Here is a 13,844-nt window from a genome sequence, read left to right on the forward strand (position 1 = left end):
AAGGATTTGTATGCATGCATATAAGCCTAATCAGTGGACACAGACAACAGGGGGGTGAGGGCATGAATGGAGGGTGGGGGCTAATGAGGGGCTAAGGACATATATGTAATACCTTAATCAATAAAGAAAAAAAATAAAATAATTCAAAAAATAAAATAAAATAACTTGACTAATGACAAGACATTTTTTATTACTTTTGTTCTTATTTTGTTTGCAAAAGAATTAGGTATGGTCTTCAGCTTGTCAAATGCACATGTTTAACTGCTGGACTCAATAAGAAACATTTGGTTTGATATCTTCTCTGCAGAGGCATTATAAAATAAGGATTAAAATTTTATATGAACAAAAATTAATTATATCACTTTATATGCATGTGAGGTTTTAGTTTATACAAAAATAACCATTTGTTTAGTTAGCGGGTATTTCCTGAATTTTTTTCTATGGGCCAGGCACTGTTCTTGGCATTTGAGATGTTTCAGTGAACAAAGAAGGCCTACAGAACTTATATCCTAGTGGGGGTAGACAAAAAATAAATATTAAATAAAAGATATAGTATTATTCTGGAAGGGCAATAGAAAACAAATAGAGCAAGAAAAGGAGATCCGAGAGTGCTGTAGGTGAGGCTGGTTGCATCTTAAATAGGGAGGTCAGTGCAGGCCTTACTGAGGTCAGTGTTGAGAAAGACAAACAGCCCTGCAAATCATGTGAAGGGGGCCTCGCTCAGCCGTGCCACACAGCAGCCCGGTGCCAGGGAATAGCCAAGTAGGAAACAGAACTTTAGAGATGGAGAGGGGTTGTACAGATTATGCGGCCCTTGTAGGGCTTGGGGGGTTCCTGGAATAAAATGGGGAGCCGCTGGAAGGTTGAACACAGGTGTGACATAATTTAACTGTTTTAAAAGGATCACTCTGGATGCTTAGGGGGCGGTGGGGGGGGGGGGGGCGCGGGGGAGTGTGGTAAGTGTGGCGGCAGGGAGGCCAGAAAAGAGGTCATTGCAGAATATAGGTGTGGGATAGTGATCATTCAGAAAAGGATTATTTTTAAGTAGACTTGGCTATGTTTCAACAGCATAAGTCAGCTCTGTTGCTTTGGGTTTTTCTTACCAAAAGAGTGGGACCTTTTTTCCCAGTGTTTTCAATAACATATAAATATTTTTTATTTACTCTAGATTTGAGTGAACAGAGGACTTGTTTCTTAAGTTTATATTTTCTTTCAGTTTTTTATTATTATTAAATAAGTACTTATAAAGCATCCACTTCTTGCAAGATGGAGTCATTGCTGCCTTTACTAAGCCCTAATAATGGCCATTTGTTTTGTTCTACTGAATGACTAATGGTAGCATCTTTCTAAACTGATGGGAGAAAACACTAATTTTTAAAAAAAAACATACCCAAAATCCTTATTCTTTTACTTGAAAAAAATAACTGTTCTAGTTTTTATTTTTATCTTGCCAAGTTAATGCTTATTCACTGGAAAAAAATTATAGCATTTGTACTTCACATATTCATATAGTATATATTAAATTTAATTCCTGGTCTTGGATACACAAACTGAGAGTTAATGAGGTAATAATATTCATTTCCTCATCTATAAATGTGAAAATTTGCCATATTTAATCTCAAAGGTCCCATTTCACTCTAACATAAAGCTATAATTTCACAAGCTATATGAATGAATTTCATTCCTTACAGTATCAAAGAGCATACATGTGTAATCAAATATTTTTATACTAAAGTATGAATATAAAAATATTTCATCAACAGCAACTTGCCTTGTATGTGAAGTTGTAGATGTCTAAGTAGTGCAGCAGAGTGATTCCGATGAGGTAAGACTGGCGGGATCTCTCGGGAAGAGGCAGGCTGCAGAATTCCTTCATCGCATCTTCCAGTTTGGGATTGGTCCTATTAGCATCACAAGAATGCAACCAGAACACACGAGAAATAATCTGCAAGTTGGAGGAAGAAAAAGATTTTAGCTGTGAATCCTTTGAGAGCCATCTGTCCATTTTGAGAGGTTTTTCTTATACTCTTAGTCTTCATTAAAAAATATGACAGCCCAGCCAGAGTAGCGCAGTGGTTGAGCATCGACCTATGAATCAGATGATCACGGTTCGATTTCCGGTTGCAGGCTCGGTCCTCAGTACCGGGCATGCAGGAGGCAGCCCATCAATGATTCTCTCTCTTCATTGATGTTTCTATCTTTCTCTCCCTCCCCCTTCCTCACTGAAATCAATAAAAATATTAAAAGTAAAAAAAAAAAAAAAAAAAGGTTGCAGAGTAGGGATCATATTTTTTTAAATATGACATTATCCTCAAAAGCAAATACTTATTTAAAACACTAATTACTACTAATAAAACTACAGCAAGCCCACAGTTTACTGGAAAGCTTAAGGAATAAGATGTGAAAAGAGACCGAGACGGGTCTACAATGATTTATTGCTTGAACACCTGGAGAATGATGGCACCAAGAAAAATAATTGATTTGGAGTAAGTTTGGGGAAAATACTAGTTTAAGACCCATGCTGCCTTTAAATTTTAACCTTACTTTATTCAAATTTTATTTTATTTTTACAATCATTGAAAGTTATAATCTTGTACAATGAACTCTTGGGTTCAGAGATGAAAGCAAAGAAAGAAGCCCAGAATTTCACAATAAGGTGAATCATCATGGACAGCAATGCTGGTGTGAAAAGTGAGGTGTTAATATGAGAAATAAGGAGTCATCTCTATTGTCACCAAAATGAAATAAAGAGAAAAGTTTATAAAATTCCAGATGAGGGAGACTTGTCTCTCCTTCCTTTTGAAAGGAATAACACGCATGCTCTCCATTTACATGCTTTAATGTATTAAAATGAAGCTGCTCTTCAGAAGCCCAAAACAAGATTGCTGAAATCGGGTCTTAGGATCAAATGAGCAACATGTGAGATCAAAGGAAAATGGTGAATGAAAATTATTTGCTCAAACAAGAGGAAAGGGTGCAGGCCAAACAATTTTAATGTTTGTATTGGGTAACCAATTAACATGACACAAGTAAACATAAATACTATGCAAAGGCAGCGTTTATAGGCTTTTAAAAAAGACATTATCCAATATTGGAGGATGGCTGGGCTGTGCTTAGAAATGACACACTCTGTTTTGAATGGATGAGGCCGTACTCTGTAGCTCTTTTGGAAAATTTCTATGATGCTTCCAGACAATGGACTTGAAAAGGGGATAAAAGATAAGAGATTTCAAGTGGAAAACCCTATTACCAGCCTGTGAGTAAATGATATTATTCATTTTCATACCAAAAAATATGTTTACCACACTCAAACTTCCTTTGCCCATATCTATGTTATATACTATATCTTATCTTGGGACTTTTAAGTACAAATGAGTATTTACTTTTATTTTAACTTTTACAAATTAGTCTCTCTGTTTTTGACCCCTAACTAGGTTACTGAAACTTTACTTTGATATCATCATAATAGAAAATTATAATGCAAAGTTACCTTTGATAATGTGTGATATTGAATATTAAAGAACGGATGGCACCATTATTTAAGAAAACCATCTGGGGCAAAGACAAAGGTGAGGAGCAAGGAGGTAAGAGGAAGGAAAAGAAGACCAGAGGGAAAGGAACAGAAAGTGATATTCTTGCTTCAGGATTTTTCTTCTATCTTCACTGAAGACAGGCCTCTAATTTTATCACTTGCATGGAAAATTCACCAGGTTTACATTCAACTACTCAGTATTTTACTGACAAGTATTAAGTACTACTGAGACTTAGAAACTAGATGTCAGTACAGATACATCCCACCCCACCCCACCTCAGCTCTGTTGTCCGGAATAGGAATGGCCAGCAAATTGTCGATACTCCTATTGGGCATTCCTGTCATTCTCCTTAGTTCTTCTTTCAGCTCTTCAACATTTTTAAACATTTCGATTAATTGACCTGCAAGGAGGAAAAAAAGGAAAGGAAAAAACTCACATGCTGATTGCAATGTAATTTTGCTAGTCATACCAACACAGAGAAACCTTCTTGACTAAAACATATATTCAACATATATGCCTTGTGTCAGAAACAGATTTCTCCCAGTTTGGGCAAAATTTCCATCTTTAGGATGTATTTCTATCTGCTTTAGACTTATTCCTATTATGATATCATTAACCTAAGGTAACAGATTGCTCTGTGTTTCCGTAGAGCCTACAAGTCAAGGTTCATTCGAAGAAAATACGGTTTCCTCACTGTTTCTGATCACATCATGCACTAAATGCACATCCCTCTATTTCATTTAAAGCATCACACAAATTCAAAATACTTTTGAACCTCGAATCATATAATATTGACAACTTAGGGCAAGGTTTGTTAAATCCACAACACAAGGGCACAGGGCACAGGGCATTTTCCCTGAAGTTTGCCCAGCACACTACAGTTTATAAAGAGTTTTCACAATCATTACCTCACTTTTAAACAGAGTGTGTTTCACGTCAAACCTTTTTTAGGAGAGCTATTATAATTATTTCATATCTGGGTCATTTAATGGATAGTATTTTGACTTCACTTTGGCAGCTGGTGATCTCCCTTCTGCGAATGCCTTTCGACTTCTTTTATGAAGTATCCCCTCATGCAAATTCACTGTCTTTATTTTTGGACTTAGTGCCCTTCCAATTTTGCTGCCTGTTGTCCAAAATTTTGAATGCCTTTCTTCTCAGTATTGAGGTATTATGCAAAGGAGAAGCGTATTGCATGATGCATCGTGCTCAGAATACTAACAGGAGGTTCTGAATTGAGATTTCTGTAGAGAGCAGTGCATCTATTTTATTTTTTAAATCATATTATTCTTACGGAAGTAAATAAATTTCATCCTAGCTTTCTCAATGGACTATCTAATGCACTTTGATATATCAGAGAAACAAAAGATAAATAAATGGTCTAACTAGTTAAATGTTTGGAGACCTTTTCACTGTGAAATCAGATTTCCCTATTTCATTCTCTGCTAGCTTTTTCTGTGTTTTTACTTTAGTTAAGTAACCGTATTTGAAAGCTTCAGGTTTCTGATATGAAAGAGCAGCTACAAAGCAGGTTTTGTAGGGAACTTCAAAAAAGGCTTTCTTAAACTGCAGCATGAGGAAAACATGCATTCTAATAAGACAGCATTTAAATGTGGATGAGGACACACCTGGCTTTTCAGAAGTGTCTGCACTGTTATTGACATGCAGTGTGGCTTCTATGGCCGGTATTAATCGTGTAATGTTTTCCAAGTAATTCATTTGCAACGCTTGTTCTAGAAACCTGGAACAGAAGAGAAGAGAAGAAAAAATAGGACTAGGCATTTCAAAGAATTGAGAGGGACCCTGGCCGGTTCTGCCCAGCGGTTAGAGCGTCAGCCCTCAAAAGGAAGGGTTATGGTTTCGATTCTCAGTCAAGGGCATGTACTTCAGTTGCAGGTATGATCCCCAGCCCCAGGGGGCATATGTGGAAGGCAACCAATGGATGTGCCTCTCACATCAATGTTTCTCTCCCCCTCTTCCCTCCCTTCCTTTCTAAAAAATTAATGGAAAAAAATGCTCTCAAGTGAGGATTAATACTAATAATAATTTGAGAAGGGATTTCACCAAGGAAGAGACAATGGGAAAACTTACTGATCCATATTTAAGTTAATTTTGATGGAATCCCCAGTAAGCAGGTCCTTCAGATTTTTAGATATGATGTTGTCTTGGTATAATAAGCTGGTGGCTATTTCGGTGCCGAGCTCTGCGGCTTCAAGGAGCTGCACATGGAACGCACTCTCTTCACACAGGCTTCTGAAGTTCATGCCGGAGAGCTGGCACATTTTCTCCACTGAACTGAAAGTTTCAGGCTCACAAAGAAGTTTGGTCAAGTGTCGAAGCTGAGACACCTTTCCAGAAAGGGAAAGAGTGGCAAATAGATCAGTCACATTATCCTGAACACTTTGCAGTTGATAACAAGCAGCTTAAAAAAAAATGTTACATGTGGTTAGTTAGTTGGCATTTAGCAACAGTTTTTCCACGAAGCACTATTTTCTATCATGTAAATTTATTGTTCTCTTAAGAATTGTGTAAAACTATTGAACCAGCAGACCTGTGTTTCCCAACTGCATTAATATCTTATAGAGTTACAGTTTCAAAAGATGTTGTTTAGCTTTATCCATTTAAGCCACCAATACTGATTATGTAGTTTGGTCGAGAACCAAGATGGCGGCATAGGTTAACGCCGGAGTTTGCTGCTTTGAACAACTACTTCAAAAGTGAAACCAAAAAACGGAAGGGACATCACCCAGAACCACAGGAACGCTGGCTGAGTGGAAGTCCTACAACTAGGAGGAAAGAGAAACGCACACGGACACTCAGAGGAGGCACAGTGCTGAAGTCAAATTCTGAGGTGCGGAGTGCGCGGAGCGGGCTGGCGGCGGAGGGCGCGGTTGTTGTTTTCAATCGGGAGGGAGTCGCAGACTCTGAGCACCAGATCCGGGCGAGTCTTTAGGGACCCAGACTCAAACGGGAGAAGCGGGACTGTCTGGCTTCGGTCAGAGCGAGTGCAGCTTTCTCTCCCAGCTTTGCAGCGGGTGCTGGGACTCAGAGAGGCAGAGCCCCTGGAGACAGGACTGAGAGCCGCCATAACTGCTCTCTCCGGCCCACCCTGTTGATCCTGTGCGACCCGCCCCGCCCAAGCCCTGCACAGAGGCACTTGCCGGATAGCCTCAGGCAAAGGCTAGATTAGCAGCTCCCTAGAGGACAGAAGTTCTCTCACTGCTGACACAGCTGATTCTCATAGCCACTTGGCCTGGAGGTCAAACCCTCCCTGGAATTAGCTACAACAATCAAGATTTAACTATAAGACTGCGAACAAAGACCACTAGGGGGTGCACCAAGGAAGCATAACAAAATGCGGAGACAAAGAAACAGGACAAAATTGTCAATGGAAGATATAGAGTTCAGAACCACACTTTTAAGGTCTCTCAAGAACTGTTTAGAAGCTGCCGATAAACTTAATGAGATCTACACGAAAACTAATAAGACCCTCGATCTTATATTGGGGAACCAACTAGAAATTAAGCATACACGGACTGAAATAACGAATATTATACAGACGCCCGACAGCAGACCAGAGGAGCGCAAGAATCAAGTCAATGATTTGAAATGCGAGGAAGCAAAAAACATCCAACCGGAAAAGCAAAATGAAAAAAGAATCCAAAAATGCGAGAATAGTGTAAGGAGCCTCTGGGACAGCTTCAAGCGTACCAACATCAGAATTATAGGGGTGCCAGAAGATGAGAGAGAGCAAGATATTGAAAACCTATTTGAAGAAATAATGACAGAAAACTTCCCCCACCTGGTGAAAGAAATGGACTTACAGGTCCAAGAAGCGCGGAGAACCCCAAACAAAAGGAATCCAAAGAGGACCACACCAAGACACATCATAATTAAAATGCCAAGAGCAAAAGACAAAGAGAGAATCTTAAAAACAGCAAGAGAAAGTAACTCAGTTACCTACAAGGGAATACCCATACGACTGTCAGCTGATTTCTCAACAGAAACTTTGCAGGCCAGAAGGGAGTGGCAAGAAATATTCAAAGTGATGAATACCAAGAACCTACAACCAAGATTACTTTATCCAGCAAAGCTATCATTCAGAATTGAAGGTCAGATAAAGAGCTTCACAGATAAGGAAAAGCTAAAGGAGTTCATCACCACCAAACCAGGATTATATGAAATGCTGAAAGGTATCCTTTAAGAAGAGGAAGAAAAAGGTAAAGATACAAATTATGAACAACAAATATGCATCTATCAACAAGTGAATCTAAGAATCAAGTGAATAAATAATCTGATGAACAGAATGAACTGTTGATTATAATAGAATCAGGGACATAGAAAGGGAATGGACTGACTATTCTTGGGGGGGAAAGGGGGGTGGGAGATGTGGGAAGAGACTGGACAAAAATCGTTCACCTATGGATGAGGACAGTGGGTGGGGAGTGAGGGCGGAGGGTGGGGTGGGAACTGGGAGGAGGGGAGTTATGGGGGGGGGAAAAAAAGAGGAACAAATGTAATAATCTGAACAATAAAGATTTAAAAATAAATAAATAAAAAATAAAAAAATAAAAAATAAAAAAACAAACAAACAAAAAAAAGATTATGTAGTTTAAGTGTGATTGTTTGTAGTTAAAGTGATAAAAAAAAAAAAGCCACCAATACTTAAACTAATTTTATATTTTAGTTTGTATGTTAAATCACAGGCAAGGGAAGACAGCAAAGCAGGTTTGGTTTGGAACTTCAAAAAAGTCTTTCTTCCTCACACCCATTAAGATGGCTACTATTTTTTTTAAATCCCCCAAAACAAAACAGAAAATAACAAGTGTTGACAAGGATATGGAGAAATTAGAGTACTTGTGCACTGCTTGTGGGAAGGTAAAATAATGTAGTCAGTATGGGAAACAATATGGGGGTGCCTCAAAAAATTAAAAACAGAATTATCATATAATCTACTTCTACCCAAAGTATTGAAAGTTGGATTTTGGACAGCTATTTGTTCATGGCGGCATTATTCACAATAGCTAAGAGCTAGAAGTAACCCAAGTGTCCACTGACAGATGAATGGATAAACACAATGTGGTATATATATACAATGGATTATTATCCAGTCTTAACAAGGAAGAAATTCTGAAACATGCTACATCATGGATGAGACTTGAGGAGATTATGCCACATGAAGTAAACCAGTCACAGGAAGATAATTACAGATGATTCTACTTATATAAGTTACCTAGAGTAGTAAAATTCATAGTGACAGAAAGTAGAATTGTGGTTTTCCAGGGACTAGGGGGAGAGACGAATGTGGAGTTGTTGTTTAATGGGTACAGTTTCAGTTTTGCAAGATGATAAGAATTCTGGAGATGATTGCACAATGTGGAGGCATTTAACAAGACTGAACTGTACAGTTAAAATTGGTTAAGGTGGTAAACTTTATGTTATGTGTAATTTACCACTATTAAAAAAAAAACCCACAATAATGGATAAGAAAGGGCCTTTTTAACTGCAGCCTGAGAATCACATGCATTTTAATAAGACTGCATTTAAAATATGGACTGAAATACACCTTGTTTTTGAGAAGTGTCTGCATCCGTATCGACATTATCTTTTACCCTTTTATCTGTTGAGGAAAACTAGGTCCATTTGTTCTGTGAGACAAAAGTGTTTAAAAGAGGCTTAAAATCCCACACTCAAAAGAAAAGGAGAAAAATGGAGATCAACTCATTTCCTGTCTTGTCACCTTATATTCAATGAAGTTCACTACACTCAGCGTGTTTTTGAAGGATATATCCCCAAATCATACTTCCTGGAGGAAAAAATTATGCCTCCAGGCAAGCCAGTTCCATTGTGCTTGGAAGCTACCCTGGAGCTATTCCTTTTAAAAAGTCAAATAATTGGGAGCATCACCTGAAAGAGCAAATATGTGTCATTCACTGCAGCTCAGTGGTTTTTTTGTTTTGTTTTTGTTAATCTTCGCCTGAGGATATTTTCCCACTGATTTTCAGAGAGTGGAAGAGAGGGGGAGAGACAGAGAGTGAAAAACATCAGTGTGAGAGAGACACATCAATTGGTTGCCACCTGCACGCACCCCAACCAGGGCCAGGGATCAAGCCTGCAACCGAGGTACATGCCCTTCACTGGAATCGAACCCGGAACGCTTCAGTTTCCCTGGCCAACGCTCTATCCACTAAGCCAAACCAGCTAGGGCTGCAGCTCAGTTTTTAATAAGAAGTTGTATTTTGGCAGAAATGAACTGTTTTATGATACAGGCAAATGTTTGGGACATTTCTTTCCCTATATCAAATGGGAAAAGCACAAGGATATGTCTTTGATGAGAGGTTTATAGTGACAACATGCAGGCAGCTGCAATTAAACACCCATCATCTTAGCACATACTCTTGGCCTGTTTTCAACTGTACTGAATATTCTAATTGACTTCTGGGTTTGAACTATCTGAAATGGCCACATATGTATTAAAATTCTACTTACTAGTCTTATTGCTATGAGAATTTTTCCATTTTGTAATAGATCCAATCATTACCCGCTGTAACTACATGTTTGCTACTCTGTTCCTTCCTTCGATTTTCCAGATAATAGATATGATTGAACTTCTAATGAATAGAGGCCAATCCTTCCTGCCACATCCTCCACCTACTTTTATTTTAGTAATTTCTTAAATAAAAGAATAAATACTGGTAGCTCAATATATTTATTTTAATTGAGAATTTGAGGGTATAGTCAATTTAAATGACTTATTCCCCTTCCCAGAGTCCAGAATATATTTTTTAAATGGCAACTTCAGTATACATATATGAGAATCCAGTAAAAGTCCATATAGTACAATTTTGACTTGATAAGATAAAAGTAATAGAAGTGAAATGGAAATCTAGCCATGCTATTGAAGTGGCTTTGATTCTCTGAAATAAGGGTTTAACTCAAGGTTAATACCATGGAATGCACGGTGAGGCACATCTACCAGGGAATAGCAGACTGGTAATTTAGTATTTGTCATTATTTACAACCATCTTCTAAAATTTGTTCATGCACGCATTAAAACTTTGAAGCTACATGGGTCATTAGTAATCAACATAAATTCAGAGAATTAAAACTCTCTCTTCAAAAGTATGTGTCAAGTCCAGATTGCAGGTCTGTCAGAGCCTCACGTAGAGGCCCTCACTCCTTTATCACCCTCCAGCCTAGCCAGGGCGTAGGTCTGTACTTGAACAATGACCCATAACTAACTCCATGTTCCTCTGCAACTGAATGCCCCCAGTGCCTATGGTTCCCCAAATCATCTCAATCAGGGCTGTAAGAGGCATGATGGTGTACAGCTCAAAATATTGTAAGCATAAAAACGATAAAACAGCAAGACTCCTGGCCTCTTTGCAGGGGAAGGGGGACTACTTAAAAATGTAAAAGTGTTACAATACAAATATTGTGTTATCTATATTTCTGCTCAATATGGAGAATATCTACAACATTTATAGTTCCCCAGTCATGAACTTATCCTTCCCACCCAAGAGACTGGAAAGAAAAAGGCATAAAATAAACAATGAAGGAACAAGAAAACATAAAGTTCTAGAGTAAAAAGTTAGGGCTAGAACCGAGGGATGGGAACGGAGGAAAAGTCACCAACAAATGACAGGCAAATCAGGGAAGTAAAGGCACCTCTTATTGTAAAGGTCTAGGAGTTTGTCTTCATTCTTTCAATGATATGCACTGAATATTTTCCATGAGTCAGACTCTACACCAGGTGCAGAGGATGTAACACTAAATGGACAAACTTAGCAACATTCCTCGTGGAGCTTATAGTCTTGGACTGAATGGTTCTGTCAATGGCAAACAGCACTCATGATTTTATAAATGACAATACGATTTCTACCCAAGGGATAAAATTGTAGTTTATTTCCATGCTTCTAGAATTTTTTCTTAATATAACCCTCTACTAGAACAGTACATTAAAAATGTGGGTGCTGTTTTAAATTATTCTTAGCTCTATTCCCTTTCCATTATTTGAATGCTTCGTTTCCATTTCCCTAGTGTATATTGTATAGTGCCTGGTTACTTTCCCAAGTTGAGAACTACAGTGAGTAATTGCCCAGGTAACACAATTACATCGCCAGGGCTCTACTTTAACACCCTCATTTATTCATAACATTCAAAAGTCACGCCTTAAGCTCCTTCTATGTGCTAGGGGCTTTAGAGATGCAGCGGTATAATAGAGATGCACCCTATTGAGGGAAATAGATTCTATCTATACAACAAATTATAGTGCTAAGTAATAAGTTCCAAAACCCAGATATGTCACTGTCATCAGAAACTCTTCCTATGCCTCACCCCTCTCTGGCTGCCATCTCCTGTCAACTCAAACTCCTACAATACTCTTGAAACTGTCTCGTTCTTCCCATTCTCTGCCACTGACACAATGCAGGGTCTCAATTTTTGCTTAGGTTACTTCAAATACCACCTATTTTGCTTTCCTCCGATCTATCCCCCACAATTCTCCCAGAGAGAGCTCTTTCTAAAATGCAAATATCACCTTCTTAAAATTCGCAACTTTCAGGATCAGATCCAAACCCTCTGACTAAGCACAAAGAGGCCTTTGTAATCTGGGCCCAGTTTCTCCCACAGGCACCTTGTGCTCAAGCTTGACACCATGACTCCAGGTAACCTGTGTCTTCTTACAAATGTAGGTCTCTATGTCTGGAATGTAGAATTGCAGCCTCATTCTGCACAGTCCCGCAAGACTCGGAGTAAACATGATCTCCTCCATGAAATTGTCTCTCCACCTCCATCTCCTGCAATCTGCCTTAACTATCCCACCTCCATACACTGAATCCTGTCCTTCCGCATGCCACAGCCCTGACCTCACTGGGGTATAATTATTGGGCTCCAATTGATTATAAGAATTTGACAAATGGAGATCATGCATTTTAAAGAGATAGATTAGTATTATGTGAACGCGGACGACGGATAGAATGGGAGAATGGATAAGTATTATATGCACACAAAGTCATTATCCTGGCTGAGGAATAGGGAGAAAGGAGATACTCTAATATTACTGGAATGGCATTTAAACTTGCCCTTGAAGGAGAGTAGAAATTTTCCAGATGAATGCACACACCTTCTTTCTCATTTGAACAAACAAATCAAGATAGTGCTAAATTAAGTACATTAAAACTGTTGATTTGTGGAAGACTAGGACTTCAATGTAGGTAATCTAACCAGCATATATATTTGCAATATTCATGGACATATGATTTGGATGTCTGCTTAATTATACCATGTTGACTCTACAGCAAGTCATCTTGCTTGCCCTGAATAAACCAGCTCTAATTTTACTTTATCCCTGGCTACATAAATCATATTAAACTGCTGTTCTTACTAGGAAATCTGCTTTCAGAATTTAATAGAGTTATTTTAAGAAATGAAGTGAATTTTATGATAACCTGCATACTATATGCATGAGCTAAGCAAAGAATAATTGACAAATAAACATGAACCAATTCAGACAAACTTCTGAGCTTTAAAGTTTTGTTGTTGCTTTCTCCCCTTTTTTCGATATCATACATTCTAATATGTTGTTAGTTTCTTCTTATGATTATAACAATAAAAATAAGGTGAGTCAACTCCTGAGGTTTTCTGTACACTGTGAAGTCTAACACATCAGCTTTTGAAATCAAATTTTATAGTTTTAAAAAGTAAAGATAACTCAAATTAAAAATAATATTATGAATGTTTTAAATCATGAAGCTTTATGAGATAACCATATTATTAGTCATTCTTTTATGTGTATGTACACTGTAACTTGGCTCTTATGGGTCATTTCATGCAAAGACATCCATTGATTAAAAACAAAATATCATTATAAACACCAGCACAAAATATTGTTATATAACACCAGCACACTCTGTCATACTTTTCTAGCATGAATCTAGAGTCCAAATAGGACCCATATTTATGAAAATACAGATTTAAAATTTAAACTAAAAGCCATCTTGATAAAGGACAACAGGAAAGGTTGAGGTTTATTTTTTGCTTTCAGGGCTTACTTTTGATTTTAGGACTTCAGGAAGTGAAGGGAAGTGATCCTCATAAGAACCATTTTGAAGAAAATATTTTTTAAATCGAATTGTGGACTGCAGGAGCCTTAAATTTTCTGTAAAGGAGGGAAAAGAAGTTACGTTATGTGAATTGCAAAATCATTTAGGAAACGAATTTGAAAGATACCTTTATCCTAATTTATTGCTTTTCTAAAATAATAGTCTAGTTCAATCTAAACAGAAGACGAGTGAAAATGTAACCTCTTTT

General features: G+C 37.9%; 1 protein-coding gene across 1 annotated transcript in view; it reads right to left on the reverse strand.

Annotated features, from left to right (window-relative positions):
* The window catches only part of ABCA12 (ATP binding cassette subfamily A member 12), a 175,683-nt gene that overhangs the window by 69,653 nt on the left and 92,186 nt on the right, over positions 1–13,844 (reverse strand). Inside the window, exons 11-15 of the mRNA XM_059703068.1 lie at positions 13,586–13,692; positions 5,625–5,881; positions 5,162–5,274; positions 3,809–3,933; positions 1,772–1,945 (exon numbers count right to left, since the gene is read on the reverse strand). Of these exons, the coding sequence (XP_059559051.1) occupies positions 1,772–1,945; positions 3,809–3,933; positions 5,162–5,274; positions 5,625–5,881; positions 13,586–13,692 (776 nt within the window). The remainder of the gene's footprint in view (positions 1–1,771; positions 1,946–3,808; positions 3,934–5,161; positions 5,275–5,624; positions 5,882–13,585; positions 13,693–13,844) is intronic.

The sequence above is a fragment of the Myotis daubentonii genome, chromosome 7 (assembly GCF_963259705.1).
Source record: "Myotis daubentonii chromosome 7, mMyoDau2.1, whole genome shotgun sequence".
Lineage (NCBI taxonomy): Eukaryota > Metazoa > Chordata > Mammalia > Chiroptera > Vespertilionidae > Myotis > Myotis daubentonii.